The 21,150-nt window shown below is 38.2% G+C and overlaps 1 protein-coding gene and 1 long non-coding RNA gene across 2 annotated transcripts in view; one reads left to right on the top strand and one right to left on the bottom strand.

Annotated features, from left to right (window-relative positions):
• LOC106485912 (uncharacterized) overlaps nucleotides 1-12,766 on the bottom strand; it is a 49,832-nt gene extending 37,066 nt beyond the window's left edge. The window contains exons 1-3 of the long non-coding RNA XR_001292809.2: nucleotides 12,617-12,766; nucleotides 6,845-6,932; nucleotides 654-849 (exon numbers count right to left, since the gene is read on the bottom strand). This is a non-coding gene — a long non-coding RNA (uncharacterized lncRNA). The remainder of the gene's footprint in view (nucleotides 1-653; nucleotides 850-6,844; nucleotides 6,933-12,616) is intronic.
• The window catches only part of COL4A4 (collagen type IV alpha 4 chain), a 72,900-nt gene that overhangs the window by 32,365 nt on the left and 19,385 nt on the right, over nucleotides 1-21,150 (top strand). Inside the window, exons 18-35 of the mRNA XM_067301907.1 lie at nucleotides 2,200-2,304; nucleotides 2,997-3,161; nucleotides 3,726-3,818; nucleotides 4,146-4,309; nucleotides 7,261-7,333; nucleotides 8,644-8,750; nucleotides 9,190-9,373; nucleotides 10,505-10,573; nucleotides 11,677-11,781; nucleotides 12,313-12,531; nucleotides 13,398-13,559; nucleotides 14,251-14,421; nucleotides 16,213-16,356; nucleotides 17,019-17,126; nucleotides 17,393-17,571; nucleotides 18,740-18,803; nucleotides 20,385-20,459; nucleotides 20,931-21,038. Of these exons, the coding sequence (XP_067158008.1) occupies nucleotides 2,200-2,304; nucleotides 2,997-3,161; nucleotides 3,726-3,818; nucleotides 4,146-4,309; nucleotides 7,261-7,333; nucleotides 8,644-8,750; nucleotides 9,190-9,373; nucleotides 10,505-10,573; nucleotides 11,677-11,781; nucleotides 12,313-12,531; nucleotides 13,398-13,559; nucleotides 14,251-14,421; nucleotides 16,213-16,356; nucleotides 17,019-17,126; nucleotides 17,393-17,571; nucleotides 18,740-18,803; nucleotides 20,385-20,459; nucleotides 20,931-21,038 (2,295 nt within the window). The remainder of the gene's footprint in view (nucleotides 1-2,199; nucleotides 2,305-2,996; nucleotides 3,162-3,725; nucleotides 3,819-4,145; nucleotides 4,310-7,260; nucleotides 7,334-8,643; nucleotides 8,751-9,189; nucleotides 9,374-10,504; nucleotides 10,574-11,676; nucleotides 11,782-12,312; nucleotides 12,532-13,397; nucleotides 13,560-14,250; nucleotides 14,422-16,212; nucleotides 16,357-17,018; nucleotides 17,127-17,392; nucleotides 17,572-18,739; nucleotides 18,804-20,384; nucleotides 20,460-20,930; nucleotides 21,039-21,150) is intronic.

Below are 21,150 nucleotides of genomic sequence, written 5' to 3' on the forward strand. Positions count from 1 at the left end.
TCCTAAAACATTGTGTCCCTAATTGCCACTTTCTGCATTTCATTTGAGTCTCACTGATCTTGAACTATGTTAGACATACACACTTCAGATTAAATGTTTGCTTTAAAGATCTTTATGCATATAGTCACATCTAGATCTGTCAGACTGTCTCTAGTTATTGGATCTGAGCATATTTTAAAAAAGCCCATGCTAGGTAATGGTCTACAAATAAGCAAGCCAGGCTTCCCATTGTATTTTAGAATTCTTATTTTCAGAATTGCCACAACACACAGATTTTAGACTTCAATTAAGCCTGCTATTGCATAGCAGTGGTGAAATCCTGGTTGCTCAGAAGTTTGTGGAAAGCCCTGACACTGGTTCAGACAGGATTTTGTTATGGAGTTCCACTGCTTTTAAAAGCTATTTTGGGTTAATAGGAGTTCCAACTATTACCATTGTATTTCAGTGTGTCATTAAGTGCTGCAAACATAAGAAAATGAAAGGCTTCAGAGTTTAATAAGCCATCATTTTCCCCTTTCTTCCCCAAATATGCTGTTTTTATCCTCCTTAGAAATCTAATCTGGGCAGATTTAGGGAAATTACTAGGTTTACCCAGAATTTCTTGTGCCATAGAGTATGTGTGTGATAGTGTGAGATGCTTTGTTCAACCTTACCTCTAGAATTCCTGGACAGTCAGAGCATGTGTTCCATGATTGTACAACACATCCAGAAGAACCAATGTTTTTCAGGAAGTGCTGAACGAACTGCATGCATGTTTTGCAGCCTGCACACATACAGGAGGTCCTATGATTCCTAGAAGCAATAAATTTGCTATGTGTGTATAAAACGGCAGATGCGCTCTGTGGTTCTCTGCAAAAAAAAAAGGATGCATCAACACACACTGGTTCTACCTTAGCATTGTGTTTTCACTCATTAATACAATTAATAACTTTAATGCTTTAGACTAGGCATTTCCAAACATTCTTTGCCTGGCTAGCCCTGGCAGCTGCAACTGTAGCTGTTGATACCATCAATAAATACCAGTTGGCACTATCTCATACTCATTTGCAGGAGGGAGCCATACTTCCTTCTCTTCCTCCCTCAACTACATATCATCTTTACCCCGCACATCTGTAACTAGTGCACCCAACAGAATACCTCTTAATCTCCTTGCCTTCCTACCACAGCCTCAGACTGGATTTTAAATTCTACCTCCCTTATCCACATCCTTATCACCTCATTGGTGATAATGCTGTGTGGAAGTTCTTATTTCACAGCAGGAAGCAGTAGGGAGCAGCGAAGCACACTGCCTGCAATGTGTTTGTGTTGGCATTTCACGATTAGGTAATCTCTGTTGTAAGAGGATTATAAAGAACTTCCCATACAGTGTATTTCTAGTACAGCAAATGCTGATCCTGAACACACAAATTATTTACAAAAGAAACCCAGTTTAGCAGAACCTCCCCATTAGACAGGGACTCAATGCCTAATCAGTTAAATTTGTTTTCCATTGGCCTCAGTGTGTTTTCAGCTCAGGCGGCAAAAGACTTAACCCCATAGTTAATTTTAATATCTCAAGTAGCATTTAAAGTTAATCACATGCACGGTGTGTGAATGGATATTGAGGTATTCCTACATTTTTCAGAAAAACAGTTTTTTTAGCAGGGTTTTGTGAGAGCATCATCATTATCAATATTTTCCTTTTCCAATTTAATCAAGCCCTTTACATCTGGTTCAAGGGTTTTTTTATCACTAAGTAATTACAAAAGCATTTTTATTTGTTATTGCAATGTTCAAAATACACTTTTTAAAATTTGGATCATTTGAACTAGGATGATCCTGAAATGACCTCCTTGAGTGCCTTCTCAACTGTGTGTAACATCAGATGCACATTGATGGAAATGCTACATGTACTTATTTGGGCAAACACTTCCATAAGTGTTTTGAAATATGTAGCACAAAGATATTACTTCTACTGAGTGACAAAGATTTAAAACTGTGTCCATGAAATGGGCAGTAATCCTTAGATAAGCAACCAAATCCTCCCACCTTAAAATTAGGCTGTTACACATTTAAAGCTGTTTCATAAAGACAAAAGAGAAGTTACTGTATTTTACTTTTGTGTAGTTCCTGAATTATAATTTCAGTTGCAGTTTAATTTAGTTCTAAGCTGTCAATTGCATAAGATGTTAAATTCACATATTTTAAAATCCTGTGTAGGTCTGCAGGGAGATCCTGGATTTCCAGGTCCCATTGGTGATATGGGGTCAATTGGACCACCTGGCCCTGCAGGCCCACTAGGAAGACCGGGAGATGATGGAACAGGTAAGAGATGTAGAGATTAAAATGTGAACTATACCAGTATATGTGTATATGTGAACATTCACATTAAAATGTGAAATATACCAGTAGGAGATACGTCAGTTTAAAAAAAACAAAAAAAAAACCTCTTCTAGTTTGATGCAGGTCAGCAACAGTAAGGATTTGGACTTTCCAGACAGTTCTATAAAAATGTTAGCTCAACACTTAGTAGTAGCCAAGAAAGAATGAAGAAGCCTCAAACAGAACATGAGGAATTACTAGGAAAGGAACAAACAGAACGCTTCTGTCCACTGTAAACCCCTGGTATGCCTGTATCTGGAGTGCTGTGCCCAGAAATTCTATTCTCTGTCTCAAACGGTATAAACGAGGGTGATGTGGATGATTAAAGGTGTGGACTTTGCTATGTGTAAGGAACAAAAAGATTGGCTAGGGTGACTGGAGAAGAAGATAATGGGGAGGGGGAGGAGAGGTATTTGAAGGTCCAAAGCAAGATTTTCTTTCTTCCTGGGAATTCTGGAGAACATAAAAATTTAGAGGTCAAAACTAGACAAAAAAAGATGCATTTCAGGGGATTTTGGCCAGTTAAGCCTTTGTTATAGAAGCTCTTCTGAATGGCCTATAATTTCCTCCTTGCTATCTTGTAGTAATCCTTATTATGATGCTATATGGGCCATATATCATTATTTTCTTTACAGGTCTGCCTGGCCTGCCAGGAACAAGTGGGGCACCAGGACTGCAAGGTTTTCAAGGTGACCCTGGTTTCCCTGAAACAGGTGAATCAATCCCAGGAAGACCAGGATTTCCTGGACCACCAGGATTACCAGGACAACCGGGAAGACCAGGCTTACCTGGACTACCCAGTAGGTTCAGCAGCAACAGCAGCTTGTACTGTGAGAACATCATTTTGCACATTAATAGACTCAAGAGTGCAGTGAGAAAGCACTAACAGAAATTTTCTTCTTTCTCCACCACTTTTGATATAGATGTGTGATATAGAAAACATGTTTTTCCCATTAATTGTCATCAATGTCATGTTAAGATTTTCATAGTTTTCTGGGTGATTTAGACCCACAGACTAGCACGTATGAAAAAAGTCCCTTAAAAATACAGCACCTGAATTTGAAAACAGAACAAATGGGAGAGAAGCCCAAATCAGCATCCCTTAGTAAAGAAACAAGAGCCCTAAAATTCGACAGTGGGAAAGGGAAGAAACAGTAGCAAAGAAAAAGCACTTGTGTGAACATGAACTCAAGCCAGACTGACTTTCGTAGTATGATCTGTAAGCAATGACTTGTAAAGCATTTCATTAGATCTCTAGTTCTCATGTGAAGATGCCAAAATAGGGGAGAAGAGAACATGTGCATTAAATTGTGGAAACAGTAAGCCTGACTTATATTAGCTGTACAATTTCTGTTTCTTCAAAGGTGTAATTTGTACTGACAGAGGGATCCCTGGAGAACCTGGAGCAAAAGGTCAGACAGGCCTTCCAGGAAGAAAAGGTGAAAAAGGAGAAAAGGGTAAGTATGCCTAGATAGCAACATTTTAAATATGAGAGCTTTGCCAAACCTATCAGCACTTCAGGTCTAAATCTACAGAAGTTTATGGTAACTTGCAGGATCAGGCCTATCAAAAGGGGGAGTTAAATGGCTTGTTGTCATTGTGGCTTCTAAGTTAGCAGAGTCATCCTGATACAGCAGTTTCTCAACACTGCAAAAGGATACTGATACGCTTCACTTTTTTGAAGGCCATGATGAAATAAAATAGTCTGAGCACTACACATACAGAAAAAGGCAGTGTTATTAATTTTGCAACTGTTTGAATATAATTTTGCAACATTCATACAGGAAATCAAGGCCTCTGCTCATGTAGGCCTGGTCCTCCTGGTCCCCGTGGTATACAAGGACCTCCAGGTACTCAAGGAAAGAAAGGACAAGTGGGATACCCTGGAAGACATGGAGAAAAGGGTAATCCAGGCTTATCTGGTGCAATGGGCTCACCAGGGCTCCCTGTGAGTAGTTTTCATGAGCTTCAGTAAATAAATAACATCAACTCATCACTCATACAGGAGATATTCGGGGGGGGGGGGTGAGTAGGGGTGGGAGAAACTATTCTCAAAACTCTCTGAAAGTTGCATCTGCTTCTCCTTATTGCACAGTTTTATAGTTTATGATTTTCCTTGCAGCAGGGGGCAGAGTTTTATACTGAAGGACAGAATCCCATGCTGTATCTGTGGGGTGGTCGGGAGACTTGGGAAGGCTGGTGTGTGTTCATTTTGTTTTGGTTTCAACTTGTTTTTACTTTTAGTTTTGAATACCCACCATTTTTCATGATAATGTTGTTGACACACAAATTTCCTCACTGAAGATTTTTTTCAGTTATTTCAAAAGAAAGGATTTCCAGAAAAATGTTATTAAGACAAAGAATTGCATGATGTCAGGAGGTCAAGATAGATTTTATGTTGACGTTCATCTGGGGGTGGCGGGGGAAGGAACTTTTCATTTTAGTCAGACACTTCAAGCAATTTTCTTTTCTTTTTTTCCCCTTTTTTATAAATTACTTGAAATACTTAGAGCAGTGTCCACAGTCTTAATTTCTTTGATGAGGCAGTCTGAATACAGAGTCTCTCACTCCCACAGATTCTGAAAGGCAGTGTTATTTTTTTTGAGTTGTGTTTATAAAGTAATATGGAACAGTGAAGGGATAATCTCCCATTTTTGGTCACTACTCAGCCAAAGTTTGTTCTCCATGAGAACCTGCCACTAAAGGCAACAGCTTGTCTCTTTATGATACATGTATTAGCAACAAAGCTGAAATGGAGTCAGGATTTTGCCCTTGATTTAATAGTCCTTAGAAGGAAAAATTACTATAACCATCAAAATAAAGTCTTTTCAATTTGTGTGAATAGCTTCCTTGCAGTATAATAATTTTGGTCAAAGTTTCTCAGGAATAGAAGCTGAATGAACTTTTGGTTAAAAAAAAAAAGGGGGGGGGTTGAGTATAAGAATCATTTCACATCTGCATACAGTCTTCATTTTCCCTACTACCAGTTCATTCCAGTCTTATCAAACCTGACATGCAGTTTTTCATAAATGCATTTACAAGGCGGGGGCGGGGGGGGGGGAAGGCCTTATAATGATATTTTAAAGGTACCTTTAGATCAGATGTATATTCCAGTGCAAGATAGGCTGTCAGCAGGATTAACGTATCAAAGGAAATTTGAGCTTGAGACCTAGATATTTCCTAGGTTGATAACTTATTGGATGATGCTTGTTGCCTAACTCGCTGAAACTAGCTATTAATTCTGGAAACAGATTTATTTTCTTTAATGTGCTTCATAAAGTATATCTTATTTCCCACCAGTGAGCAATAATTCAAAACCCCACTTAATCTAACTGCCTTTAGTATACATTTTAAGATGATTTATTGGACCTGCTATGATTTTGTTCCACTTCAACATGCTCTGGTCTGGCACATAGACTGTACATCCAGGATACTGCATACCAAATTGCTGCCAGATGGTGATTTTTGTTTTTCCTGTGTGTGAGAGCAATTTCTTTGAATATATATGTAGCTATACCTGACTTTATGATGATTGGTCCATCACAAGTTCTTTTTTTTTTTTTTTTTTTTTTTGATAGCAGAGTGCTTTTTAACATGTTTAGAGGAATGGCTTAAATTTTTCAAAACATTCACTTTCAAAAAAAAAAACCTTTGTGAGATTGAAGGAAGGAGCTGGAGGGGTACTGTCATTCTAGTTCCATTGATTTCATTGTAAGCTTTCCATTTGTTTTTATTTTGCTTAAAACCCCATCTGAAAGTATGTTGAAAGTACGTTTTAGCCCTTCTGGTTCTGAAGGAATGCTTGAAGCCTTGTCCTGAACACTTAGGTACCTCTTAGATTACTTATGTAAAAAACAGGGACAAAGTTATCAGGTTGGAGAGAAATAATTCACTTTGATGCAGGAGTGCTGTGGTCTAATGCATTTCCTATCTATGTACTTTTTCCATTTTTTTGCTGTCTTTTCTTCCCAAATATCTTATTTAGCTTTTGGAACATTAAAGCCTGGGCACTGCCAACTTGAAGATGTGGACATTTTAACAATTAGTCACTGCTAGTTTCAGATATACCACATTTTTCTCCTGCATATTTTATAATTGCTATGGTTTACAATCACTCTATAATTTCATTTTCTCCACCTATTTCTTGGTGAAAGATTTTGAATAACAGGAAACTGGCTAAATAATGCCCCAGTTTTCCAGCCTTGGTGGGCTTTTGATTCTGTGTAGGTTTCATAGGGAAAATGTATTTACCCAGGTGTACTTTTGCAAGATCACCCTCACTAATCACGATGCATAAAACAGACTCTGCTTGGGGAACTGAGAGCTAAGTCAATGTAAAAATACAGAGAAGTCCTTTTTTCCCCCCCTCTAATCCTGTCAAGTTGTAGATTCTTCTAACAATGCTAGGCACCAAACTAGATGTAGATCAGGTTTTATATTGGCAGCTTTGTGGGCTTTAACTAAGCAGATAAACATTACCTACCTACTGCCACGTTCACCGAGGGGAGGGCAGCCTCATTCAGCAGTTGTGATGCTCCAGTCACTTGCCTTAGTGGATTCTGGGTCACAGTCTGCAATGGGAAGAGTTTGTGAATTGTTTGTATCTTAATATTCTTGCATTTACAAGCTACAGCTGAACAAGGCCCAATTCTTTCCTGCATTACTTAATTTTATATAGTTGCATCTCTGCGTATTTGGCAGAGGTAGGCTGAAAAGACCAGGCTGCCTTCACACACGTCTTTATAGATGTCAAAAAAGATAGTGTTTCTTTTTTCACATATTACCTAAACTGGTCTAGCTTTAGAACCAATGTAAGATATAGATATTTAATTTCCATTGTTTATATTGATTCATTGCTTGAGAGTAACTGACACTTTTTTGTTGTTGTTCAATGGTAAGGGGACACCTGGTTCTGCTGGACAAGATGGTGAAAAAGGAGAGAAGGGTGATCCAGGGAGAACTGGAGTAAAAGGTAAGTCTGCATTTTATCATTAGCCTTTTTGTTTCCTAGGTAATGAGAGAACCGCATTCATGTACTCTTATTAAAACCATTATTTGCCAAGTTACTGAAGTCCAGAAGTCCTGTTTATCCAGACTACTTTCTTGGTACCATCTCTTTCATCTTCTTCTTGCTCAACACAAGTTATGCTTTTTACTTTGAGACATGAAACAGGTTTAACAACTTGCTATTAATGGTAACAAATGACTTTTCGTATCATGAGTGATAATCAGAGTGATAATCAGGGTCCTATCGAGGCTGTATAGCTAAGACTAAACAGAACACAATTCTTGTCAAAGTATGAAGAAATATTATTGTACAGGAACACGCTTCCTGAAGTGCTATAAGCCAGTATCTCAGCTGTTACCTCCCCTTAAACCAACAACATTCTCCCTGGGAAAAATTCAAAATCTTAAGGGCCTTTCAAGTTCCTGCTCCTATTTCTAAAAATTACTCTTACCCAGGCATTGAAGAGAAACAGTAGGCCACCAGTTGCACAGCTGAAATTCTTGCAGTTAAACAGATCAAAGACCCTCCACAGATACGGTTATGATTTGCAAAAGCAAAAGAAACTGAAAACAACAAGTTACAGTAATCTGATGGCAAGGCTTAATTAGAAATGCTAAATTAATTAGTCAAAAAATAGTCTATCTTACTGTTCGTGAGGAGTTAGTTTAGCTTTGGATGCCTGTGTGTATTTACAGACATTGAAGCAGGGCAAAACATTTGCTGTTTGTTTGCAAAGGATTTCTTGACACAGCAAAATGAATCCTTGGGTATCCTGACCCAAAGATTTATTATGCTGTGTCAAGAATCCTTTATTTTCCTTTATGCAAAAATTATATTTTTTTGTGCGTGTGGAAGAGAAATCCACACGCACAAAAAAAACCCAAAACCTTTCAGGAACATTGGTGCAAATGGCTCCCATGGATCCCATGGCATGGCTATGTGCTGATTTCACTGAAATCAAGGATTAAAACTCTGACTGATTTCAATAGCAAAATGTTTTTACTCTCTGCAAATTAAATGAACAGAAGCTGCATTCTTGTGGTGCCTATAAACATGCCTTTTACAGAGAGACTGAGTTGTTCCATGAGGTGTCCAACTACATACTGCCTCCCTAAGCCCAAAAAGGAAAAAAAAGGAAATCTGAATTCAGGAAGTGAAAATTGTTGGTACAGATTCAGATGTAATGAATGATTACCCAGCATTTACACGAGCAGAAAGAAATAAAAAAAAAAGCTGCTGTAAATATTGTATTTCATTTTTTAACTTGTTTTAAGGAATAAAAGGTGAAAGAGGTCCTAGTGGGGTTCCAGGGTTTCCAGGCCAAAGAGGTAACGATGGTAGAGATGGGGAACTAGGATTGCCTGGGGAAAAAGGAGCCAAGGTATGTTTGACTTTCAGTGAATTTTTTTTCATTTCATTTAATATCTTGTTTTACAAAAGGGCTAGCTACTTAAAGAAAAGTATAATTTTATTCCAAATTCCAAGCATATTAATTCATTTTATAGTTTTGTTGGTCAAACAAAAATCATAGTTATTAACCATTGAAAAATGATTCCCTTATAAATACTACTTTTCATTGTGGGATTCCTGGGTATAATTTCTGCATATACTGTGTCTATGTTATGGGATCAGGAAGACACAAACTCTGCCCTCTGTTCCTATTGCCTTTGAATATTTTAAACTGCTCATATCATCCATGCAGTCACTTAATTGTGGTACAGTGGTTTCCCCAGATACTTCTCTAACACAGCTTTTGATAACCAAGGAGAGGAAAGAAATTAGGTCTTGTTACTTCTTATCTACAATTTCTTTTCTTTTAGGGTGACTCTGGAGTACCGCTGCTGGGTGATAAAGGGTTCCCTGGGGTCCCAGGAAGTCCTGGGGTAAAAGGACAGGTGGGATTGCCTGGCTTGGGGTTTCCTGGCCCACTAGGAGTCAGAGGAGTCCCTGGAGACTTTGGTGATACTGGTAACGTTGGGCCACCTGGTCCAAAGGGTCAGAAAGGTAATTCTGAATATTTACATTAAGAGCTAGATCATGAAATGCTTATGGAACTGTAATGGATCATACCAAACATGTATTATATGCAGTGTTATTCATTCATTTACAGTGAAAAGCAATTATGGCAAGCTTAGTGGTCATGTGAAATATGTCCACCAAAAAGTAGAATGCTGTCTGCATTTAGCAGCACACACTGGTGAGAATATGAATCATTAGGGGCCTTGAACCTGCAAACTGCTACTTGCACATGGACAGAGTAATTACTTTCTGGAGTGAAGAGTATTCCTATATATAAGAATTTGCAGGGCAAGGCATTTTTGCCGAAGGAGCAGGAAGGACAACTCAAGTGCTTGAGGCTCAGTCTTTGTTTATAAATATTTCCTGTTTAAAAAAAAAATTCTACATTGGTATCAACATGAATAAACCAGAAATGTACACAGAATTGAGATTAAAATATCATTTCTCTCTCTTTCAACACAGACTATTGTAAAGACAAATTTATGCTGACACAAAGTAAAATTACAATCTTTGTCTTTACACAGCTGTATTACAACATCTCGATTCATTACCAATGAATACATAACACATATATAACACATATATAACACATATATAACACATATATAACACATATATAACACATATATAACACATATATAACACATATATAACACATATATAACACATATATAACACATATATAACACATATATAACACATATATAACACATATATAACACATATATAACACATATATAACACATATATAACACATATATAACACATATATAACACATATATAACACATATATAACACATATATAACACATATATAACACATATATAACACATATATAACACATATATAACACATATATAACACATATATAACACATATATAACACATATATAACACATATATAACACATATAAAATAAGCAGCAAGAAAAATGTGGTTTAAGATTCTCCACCAAACCTCCACTGAAAGCATAGTACGGAAATGACGATATGTATAAATAGTCCCTTCTCTTTACCTGTGCACGTGGTTAATTTCACAGAAATATTACAGTAAATGGTCAGACTCCATTTATTCACAAATAAAGTTGCCAGTTCCTTTTTCTCCTCTTGCTTCAGGTGAGACTGTCTGTATTACTCCACCATACCCTGGAAGTCCAGGCCCCCCAGGTTTTAAAGGTGCTCAAGGTATGTTTACTGAAGGGCAGATGGGGAAATTTTTTGTTTTTCTTAATTGAAATTGAGTTTTAATTGCTAACTAAAAAAAATAAGCTATCATAAAAATAAGTATACAGTACGCATTCTAGATTTTCAACAGATACATGTCTCAAAATGTAAAATTGCAAGTGCATACAATACTAATCTAATACAACCAAAGGCTTGACAGCTGCAGTTTGCATGATCAAAAGGTATGCGGGCTGCCTCCATAGAAATGATTACATGAAGGTAGCAGCATGAAACTGTCCTGCTTCAATTAAAATGCATGAGGGAGGCTGTAAAATAGGCAGATGGTTGGACTCGGACAGGACCTGGAATACTTACTCTGGGATACCAGGAAAGAAAGGAGTGTTAAGCAAAGATATGCTGCAAGTCTGTAATTTCTAGAATGATATTGTTCATGCAAAGTTATGATTGAACCCTAAGATCTGAATATTTATTACCCAGACTTCCCCCGTTCAAATTAATTTAAATTCAAAGAACTGAACCAGGAACTGGCCAAATGTTGCTTGTGATCACCTCCAAAACATCTGGAAAAATCTCATGAAAATACAGAGATGCTGATCAGAACAAATGAGGAGACTGGATTTTCGAGCTGTCACTTTAAGATGGTGTTACACAGCTCCCTGACATCAGTATTGCAGGCAGTAGCTAAATCTCATACAGAGATGAGAGAAGAGGGATTAGGGTACTGAGTTCATCTGCACCATTCTGGAATAAACATGTAGCACAGGTGTATATAAGAAATTGAGTTGACACCCATCATTCACAAGGTTAATATTGTTGATATCCTGTGACATTAAAATGTCATAATGATTATTTTTACTGGTTTGCTCTGGAGATTTGCAGTCTGCTGTTTATGGATTAGAATACCAGTCCCTTTAGAAATACAGCAACCATTCATTTGATTGCCAAAGTGGCAGCTTTTGCCCAGAATGTTAGAAACACATGAACCACCTGTCTTCAAAGTACCTGTATTTGCATATAAACCCTATACTGTGTAGCATGGGATAAAGATGCAATACTGTTTCCCAAGAGCTTTATTAGGTTGCGTATTCTCTTTCTGTTTCCAGGACAAAAGGGTTTAAAAGGACTCCCTGGTCGTCCTGGACCAAATGGCTTTGATGGGCAGAAAGGCCAGCCAGGCAGGCCGGGAGCAGGAATCCCTGGGCCAGAAGGTGAAATGTGCTTTTCTTAGTCGAAGAGACCTGCTGGTCAGGCTATAATACACACATACAGGGTAAGGTAGCTATCATGGTACATTAGAATGGGAAGTACATTTCAACTAAAGCTGATGGGTAGAGGAATCTTTACCAGTTTCCTTTCTTTCCTCCAGCAGGTACTGCAGTGACCTAAAATTCAGTGCAGTGGAGGAAATAAGTGCAGTGTATAAAAATTTGCACTGGAAATTGAGAATAATTAGTACCATTTTAGCAATAGATTGGACTGGACAAGGAATGACAGTACACAAGATAAATAGATGCTGCCCCAAACAAAATCAGTGTCAGTTCCCACAGGAATAATGTCTAACCTCCTTCATTCCTCATGTATCATTAGCTGTAAAGGAGAAATCTGAAATTTACTGTATTATGTCATTTTTCTTTGCAAAATGATAATTTAGTTCTTGTTAAATTTGCATTACAGTGTTCAACACTTCTTAAAAACCCTCTGAATTATGCCCTATTTGAATTTCAAAATCATACTGACAGGCTTTCGAGGCAAAGCTGGTGATCCTGGTGATGAAGGTGAAAGAGGATCTACGGTTGATGGTAAAAATGGCCCTCCAGGTCCACCTGGCATAGATGGTCAGAAAGGTGTTCCAGGTGATACCACATATGGTCCTCCAGGAATCCCAGGCTATAGGGGACTGCCAGGACCACCTGGTGCTCAAGGAACAAGGGGTGATCCAGGCATTCCTGGGCTTCAAGGTATGAGCCAGTTTTTATAAAGCATTTCAATATGTTCAAAGAAGAAAGTCTGAGCAAGGTCAGTGCTGGTTCTGATGTAACTTACCCTTACATGGATCCATAATGCTGACTGTGAAGATACGCCATATTTTTACATTTGCATTTTTACAGCTGATCAGCCACTGTGGAAGGTCTGCACTGCAGGAGGAGGGGGATGCCTTTCCCCAATCCATGGAGTAACAATGCAGCTTCCTATTGTTACTACTGTTATTTGTCTCTTAGAGGCCATGTGTGATTAGGGTCTTATGCTTTGCTCCATACATATACATATGGTCCTTGCCTGAAATTTCTTACTCAAATCTGAAAAAGGAGGAGAGAACACTGAGGGAGAGACAGTTGAATTTGTTTGCCCAGAGTTATACAGTATAACCCCCAATCTGTGTCTCCACAGCACCACTTCCTTCCTGGTTCATAGCAGATATTCCTGTTTCCTTCCGTAGGCTCTCCTTTTGCCTCAACACACACATGCCCTTCTGTGCAGAGAACCCCTATAGAACTGAATCCAGCTCTCTGTAGCTGGTGCATACCTGTGAGCTCCTTCCATTCTGCTCTCCTACACATCAGAAGCAGCTAGTGTCTCATGCCATAAAGCCCCCCTCACCTGTAGGCGAGAGCTGAATTTGTATTTGTTCTATTAGAGAAGGGAGCTCTCCACAACAGCTAATTCTAAATTGCAGAAAAGCATCAGTTTTTGCAACTTGTGCAAAAACTAGAGGTTAAGTAAAATATTCCAATAACTGAATATGTCACTTCAGAATTACAGTTAGGAATTCTGAGGGATGGTGAGTAATGGAAGGGAAACTTTTTACAATATTTTTTGTTTCCAGGACAGCCCGGCACCCCAGGATTTCCAGGTGCCAAAGGTTTTAGAGGCTCAGAAGGTGATATAGGAGCACCAGGCTGTCCAGGCTTCCCTGGTCCACCATGTGTCATGGGCTTACCAGGGCCACCAGGACTCAGAGGTGTCATGGGCCTGCCAGGCCCTCAAGGTAGGCAACATCCATCAGGTTGCCTCACAACACTAAGCTTTGCATATCTTTTCTAACAAACTTAACCACATGTTTTTTGTGGCTAGCATGACAAACACAGTTTCTATAGTTAGTATAGACAGTGGCCGCTCCTTAGTGGGGGATGTACATTATATTTTATACATTCCCTTTACTCAGGGAATGTATAATGTGCATCTCAGATTTTGCCCAACTTTCCTTCCCAGAAATACTGTTCTTTAACTGGCCAAATCACAATGTGTTTACTGTGGAATAATAAAAAGAAGAGTAAATTATCTCTTACACTGTTGTCCTGACTAACTTAACTTAGCTCCTGACATTAATCCTGAATTTTATCATCTTTATTCTTAAGCATAAGTGTGATTTAAGAAGATCTGGAAGAAATGTATATTGAAAGTACTTTTGAATTAAAAGTTAGGATTTTTCACAGGAAGCTTCCACTGATATTTCAATCATTATAAAAAACAAAATATTCCAGATGAAAATCTAGACAGAACCAAGATTCCTGTGCAGCATGGTGACAAAGCTTTTAAGTCATTTTGCCATGATTGATGATATTCAAGTTTATACCGAAATCCACCACTTTCTACTTTTTAAACACAATTGCTGAGCCTTTTTTCTTCATTTATGTACAACTTACATACATAGAATATAATAAACTGTTTTTTCTCAGGCTTACCAGGATTTAAAGGTCAGAGAGGAGACAGAGGCCTCGTAGGGCCACCTGGACTAAAAGGTTTCAAAGGCTCTCCTGGCTCACCAGGCCCCCCAGGTCCTCCAGGCTCCCGAGGAGTTCCAGGACTTCCCGGGGATAGGGGAGCACCTGGCTTCCCAGGCCAAACAGGTAGTTGAGCATCATGCGAACCACCACATCTGTAACCACTCTTGTAGGGGGAGCTCTTTCTGCTGCTGTTAAAGCTAAGAAATACTTTGCACTCTCTTTTCTTTCCAGCTTCTAGAATAAGGCTCTGCAGCAGGCGAAGGCAATAACAATAGCATCCTTTATTCTTTCTCTTATAGTAAAAGCATAGGAATGAAAGGAGTTTGAAGATTAAGGAACCACTGGGGCATCCTGAAATTTTGCTTGTTTTATAAGAGCTTGCTGATATATACTCATGTACTATTTCCTGACTATTTGTAATAGGTTGTTATTGTAATATGTTATAATAACAACAATATACTCGTTATTATATTTAGAGTATCTGCTTTACTAAGACAGTCTTTGATTGTATTCTGTGCCCAGGATATATGCTGATGAGTAAGGGGAGAAGTAGCTTCACATCATGTGTAATACTCTAGAATGTGAGAAATTGTGCAGCAAGTCCCTGCTTACGCTGGGTTAAGAGCTGCTGAAGTATGAAAGCAGCATTTAAACTGGGCATTTCCACAGGTTTTAGTCCAAAACTACATTTACCATTGACAGAAAAAACAGATCCAAAATTTGAGGTGCACTAAGGCTGTACTAACCTAGTTAGCAGGGATACAGGTTAGAGGTGTGCTTGGATTTAACTAAGGCTAGATCCCACTGAGAATTAAAAAAAAGGAACAAAAAAGAAAAGCCCATCTTACTGTGCCAGTTATCTTCAGACACACTTTCCACAGTTTTTTTTTTCTGCAAAACAAGTTCTTGTGCAACTTTCCCATTATCTGGAAAGGAATCCTAGACTATTTCAATGCAAATAACTACAGCATAACAACAACACATGGGTGAGTAAGGACAGGAGGCGTAGTTGTGGGGACATTCACACCTAGATTAAATTGAGTGCTGGTTACCTGGCAGTAACTCTGAAATGAATACACATCCTAAGAGATGTTTAGTGAGGCACTAAAAATGTGTACATGTGCAAACAGCCAAATTCTCTTCCTTAAACTTTAAAATAAAGTTATTTGGTTTGAAACTAAGAATTGTATGAGATTTTAAATCCCAAAGGAAGGACATTTTCCAGAAAAATGAGAATAGGGGAAGGTGAAATGTCAACTGATAGGGCAGTTGTCCAAAGTCACCAGAACCATTTCATGCCCCATGTCAGCATAAAGCAGTATTAAAATATTTTGGGTACTCCGCTCTCTTTTTTGTGGAAAGATATGGCTGATGGGAATTGGAGGACATGACCTCTAAATAGAAGTCAGAGAGATCTAACTTTCCTCATGGTTGGCTGGTAGAGTGCCAAGGAGCTTTAGATACCACTTTTCATTACATCTAAGTACAACCTTGGTCCCAAATCATCACTGGCTTGTGAGCAAAAGTTCTGAGCAACTGTAGCAAAATCCTGTTTTTCTCTGTCAATCTGGACAATAGGAGTCATGATTTCTAGTAGCCACAAGCAAAATCATATAGTGGCTTAGATTATGTGTTGTATTTAAGGCATGTGTTGGGGATAACTGCTTTAGTAATAAGCATAGCCTAAATCTTGGGGCAGGGGAGGAGTGGAGGGGATGTTTGCTTCAAGCCACTCTGGATTTCTAGACAAGTTTGGACTTGGCATGAAGCCATGCTCTAATTACTGATTCTCTAGCTTTGCTGATTTCCTAAGGAGTCTTTCTAAACTCCCTACTTTTTGCTTTATACTCTTTCTTAGAGTATGACAGCAACAACATAGCAGACAACATGTAACAAACGATTTAATATTACCAGGAAGCAAAGGGATTCGAGGACCTCAAGGATTCCCAGGACTCCCAGGAACACAAGGGCCAATGGGAGTCTCTGGTTTAAAAGGTGAAGAAGGAGAAATGGGTCTGCCTGGGCCTGGTGGACAATGTGGGGATTTAGGAATAAAAGGTATGTAAAAAACAGCTTCACTCTGTAGTTTCATTACTACTGTGTTTGGTATATATTTACATTTTCTGCTTGTTACAACAGTATATTCTCTTCCACTTCCAGATATACCAAATCCAGTTCTCTCACTTTCAAATACATAATGAAAACTCACTAAAGAAAAATTAATTCCACTCAGATCAATAGATGCATTTACTGCTGTAGATCAAACATAAAGTAGGATCACCAGTTCAAACAAAACTTGAACTTTGTCCTATACACATCTGAAACTTCAGATTTTTCACGTTTCCTATATTATCTGCGTTCACTCTATGTAAAATGTACAGAAAATAACTTCTTTCAGTATTAATGTGGAAAAGAGAATAACCATTTTGAAGGTCTAGTCATTCAAAATCACAGACCGCATGGTGGACAGTACAATTGCCCTTTTTCATATTCCAGCCAAGCAGGGAACAATTCTGATTTAACATGGGCTCAGTTACTACTGATTTAAATAAAAAGCAAGAGAAGAGAAAAAAAATGGTGTCAGCAGTGAGCCTGCTGAAACAACTAGTATCTGCATCAATACCTGAAGACTTTCTCTGTGAGGGAAGCCTTCACTAAAATTACTTTTCAGGACATTTTAGTCACCAAGGATTTACTTACATTCCATGTTTGGTTCAAAGGTGAAAGAGGACCTCCAGGAGACAGTGGCTGCGTTACCATTCGGCTTGAGAAAGGACAAAAGGGGGAACCAGGGTTTCCTGGTGAGAATGGATTTAGAGGTGAAAGAGGTAAGTCCATAAAATAAAGCTGTGCACAGGCACACATTCATCTGATTTGGTAAAAATGGCTGGTGTTTTTCACAGGTTTGTACTCACAGTTGCAGTAACATCTAGCTACCTCATTGCATTTATAGATTCTTAAGCTATATGAGCAGATCAGGTTTTTTGAGCAGTTACCAAGGAAATTAAAAAGTGTGAATGCACAGCCATACTCAAAATCAGTGTCAAATAACAGCTTGAGTAAATTGGTCATCTTGTTCTGCAATTAACTTCAGGTGAAAAAGGCAGTGCTGGTTCCAGAGGCATCCCAGGATTTCCAGGAAAAAATGGTCTCCCGGGACTGCCAGGTGACCATGGTGACACCGGACTGATGGGGTTTCCAGGATCACGGGGTTTTCCAGGACCAAAAGGCTTTAAAGGAATTACGGGTTTTCAAGGACAACCAGGTGACCAGGTAAATTGAAAGTGACAATAGAATGTCCTAGACTTTGCAGTTACATCTCTCCTGATCCAAGAAATATGATACAGGGTACTTATATTGTACTTACCCATTAGACCTTCCTCCTGAGAAGAGAGCCTCAATCTCTTATGAAAAGTCAGTTCCTTAATTCAACACTTCCATGCCTGGAATTCATTTTAGTGAAGGAACTGTAGTCAATGTCAATGAAGAGCCTCTTGCCTCTCTCCTAGATGCATGTTGTGATCTTGTTATATTGCCACTTGGTGGAACTCCAGGCTACATTTCACTATTTAGGAAAAAAAATGGATGCACAATCAAGCCTTTAACATTATTCTAAAGAGCAGATTGACAAGTTACTTACTGCACAGATCATGAGATAGCAGCAGCACCAGGCTGAAGTTTGTATGGCTGCTTCTTGTCTCACTAGAGAGCAGTCAGTCAAGCCACTGGCTCAGGGTCCTCTGTGCCCATACTGAAAACTTGTACTGAACAGAACCCAGGCAGGCACTATTGCTCAAAAACAAATGTACAAAAGCAAACATACATCATGTGTGGATGGAGGGGCAAATTCTTCACTGGCTTGTACGTTATGTAGACAGGCAGTGAGATTACATGAAGCATAAATCAGGGTTGTCGTTCTGGGGAGAGGGACATATCTTTACTTTTTCTGAGCTTGGCCTGTATTTTATTATATTTCTTAGAAGAACAACTGTGTTTTGCTGATTCTAGGTCATTATTTAAAAGGAAAATTAAAAAAGCTTACATTTTTACTGTTATATCACAACACGTTTCTGGTTAATGTTTATAGTAATATTTGGGTAAAAATATAATAATGTTTGGTACATTTTCATAGTACCTTTTAAATCAAATTACTCAAGCCCTTTTTAGGGAATTTAAAATGTTCAAGCCAAGTATTAGCATAAACTATAAAAGCACAAATTCAAAATGATTAGAAATTCTAGAGGTTCTTGGAAGCATTAATGGTCGTTGTTGGACCAGTAACAAATACAGCATGCTTTTCTGTCGAGTTTTAGTCTTACTGTTCAGATTGATTGCTAGTCTTTTTACCACTGTAAGAGAATCAAATGCTCTTATAGATCATTCCTATTACACGTTATATGTCATACATGAAACATTTTTATTTTGTATTTAAATAAATCAGGGTGATGTTGGCTTGCCAGGAATCCCTGGAAGTCCAGGACTGACTGGCCCAAAAGGACCTAAAGGTAATAAGTTGATATAGACGTGCTTTTGAAAAAGAGCAGTATTGTTAGGATGTATATACTTTGATACATGGTGAGCACTCACTACACAAGAGAAACAGGACAGAAGTGAACAGAATTCAAATGGGAATATCATTAGAAAAAAGTTTGATATACCCGAAGGCAAAATTCACATTTAGCTGTATCACGTCTTAAAATAGTTCTTAGTAGTTTAGAAGATGAATTTGTGTTAAAGTTCATGGAGTTTTAAAATTCCAACCAAAACCAGGAAAAGAACGCACTTGTCATATATCTTTTAAATCTGTCAAATCAAATGACAGAGAATACCATTATCTATTGCATTTTACAGATATGTAGAGTTTTTAAAATAGTACAACATGATTTATAATTACTTTTATATCACTTATTTTCCAGGGTTTTAGGCTATGATATTTGAATTCTTAGAACTTCTGTAACATAAAAAAATGGGCAGACTTTGTATTATCCATGCATCCAAAGCCATTCAACTGAAAAGTTGAGATTTTACATATGTGCTTTTTGCATGGGTTGAGATCACTCTGAAAATTTGATGTATAATATTTAGATTAAAAAAATTAACATTTAAACAAAATATAAAATGTCACCCATGTTTTTCCAGATTTCCTTGGAGCATGATTTTATATCTCAATAAATAATGAAATTAAATCAGCATCTGGGGAAAAAAAAAGTAAGGTGACTGGAGAAATTCTTTCCTTGGTTATGTTTTCTGTTTCTTCAAAAATTCAACACCTTCTCAGCCAGGCAATATATTTCCACAAGAAACAAAGAACAATACTCGATATAAAGGGAACTTTTATCAAATGGATTTAAAACAAACATACTGGAAAAGTTATCTTTAAAACTAAAGCAGGAAATAGCCAAAAAAGATGGAGATTGCTATGGTAGAAGATCTCTAGCAATACTTGAACTCAATTATTTCCTCTTACCCTTCACAGTAAAATCAGACAAAGAAGCTGGAGACAGCATGAGTAGGTAGGAGAGGTCAGACATCTGTACAGACAATGTAAGGCAAAATTCCTTGGAATTACTGAGTCTGATAAACAGGAATTTCAGCACCACCAGAAGAAGGTGCACTGGCTTAAAGCCCCCAGATGGCCCCTAAAAGTTCTTTACTGAGTAAGTGGACTCATGCTGCATTGATTTTGCGGATCCTTACAAACCTACCTCAGTAGGAGTTGTTTGTGTTGTATTAAAGTGTTATAGGGAATTTATGTAACACCTTTCGTATTCAGTATATGCTATCAATACTAGGGGAGTTCCCATAATGGTTCAGGGTTTTTTGTGTTTTTATTATGGGAAACGTGCATTGATACTGGCAGGAGTCATGCTAAATACAAACCGAGTACTTCAAGGTAGCCTGAACTGGCAGATAATTTCCATATGCCAAAGCATTTTGCATTCTCTGTTCTCTCAGTCCATTTATAGAATTGTCTTCTAGCTGTTAATATCTGTGAGTAAATTATTCAGTCCTACAAAACTGTCCAGTCTTGATTTTGTGGATGAAAAGAATACTTGTATCAAATGAAATTCATCCTACCTTAACAGGTGAGAAAGGTGACCCAACTGTTCTGCTTGGTACACGTGGTCGAAAAGGGCCTCCAGGAGATCCAGGATTACCAGGTACCTCTGTTTTATTAAAGAAAAAGTTGGACATAAGAAATTTTCTAGAAGTTTTGTTGAGGAGTGGGAGGCTCGGGAAGAAGCTCTGCTTTCTCTAAGTATTGGGCTGTCTTTTCTATAGTTATAAACCAAGGGGTTGGAGAGGCATCACAATATACAATATGGCTAGCATGAACGTAGGGGGTACAGTCTGCTATTGTCTGGTACACCAGTGACGAACATCTTGAGACCCACCAGAAGAAAACCTGGCTTGGTTGTATCTGGCTAGCCATTTCTACTCTTTCTTGAAAGATATCACCAGAGAGATCAGAAAATTCAGTGCTAACAAATAGATGCAAGGATCTTAAGTATTTAAAATAGAATTCTTTTTCTATTCAAGAAAAACCATACTGAACTTTTATATTTTTAAATATGAGATGAAGAATGGGTAACTTATTAAATGAGAAACTGCTAGTTTTTTCTTTCTTTAAGGACTCTGTGGATTCCCAGGAGAGAAGGGTTCATCAGGTATCCAAGGGCAACCTGGAAGACCAGGATCCAAGGGGCAGCCTGGATACCCAGGAATACCTGGATTTCCAGGTAATGACAAAGTTTAAAAAGCAGTGTCATGTAACAGTTCAAAAGAGATACAGAACAGGCCAATGCAGCTGAGGAGGCACCTCTGTGGAGGAGACTATTTTGGTATTTACAG

Source organism: Apteryx mantelli, chromosome 9 (genome assembly GCF_036417845.1).
Source record: "Apteryx mantelli isolate bAptMan1 chromosome 9, bAptMan1.hap1, whole genome shotgun sequence".
Taxonomy (NCBI): Eukaryota; Metazoa; Chordata; class Aves; order Apterygiformes; family Apterygidae; genus Apteryx; species Apteryx mantelli.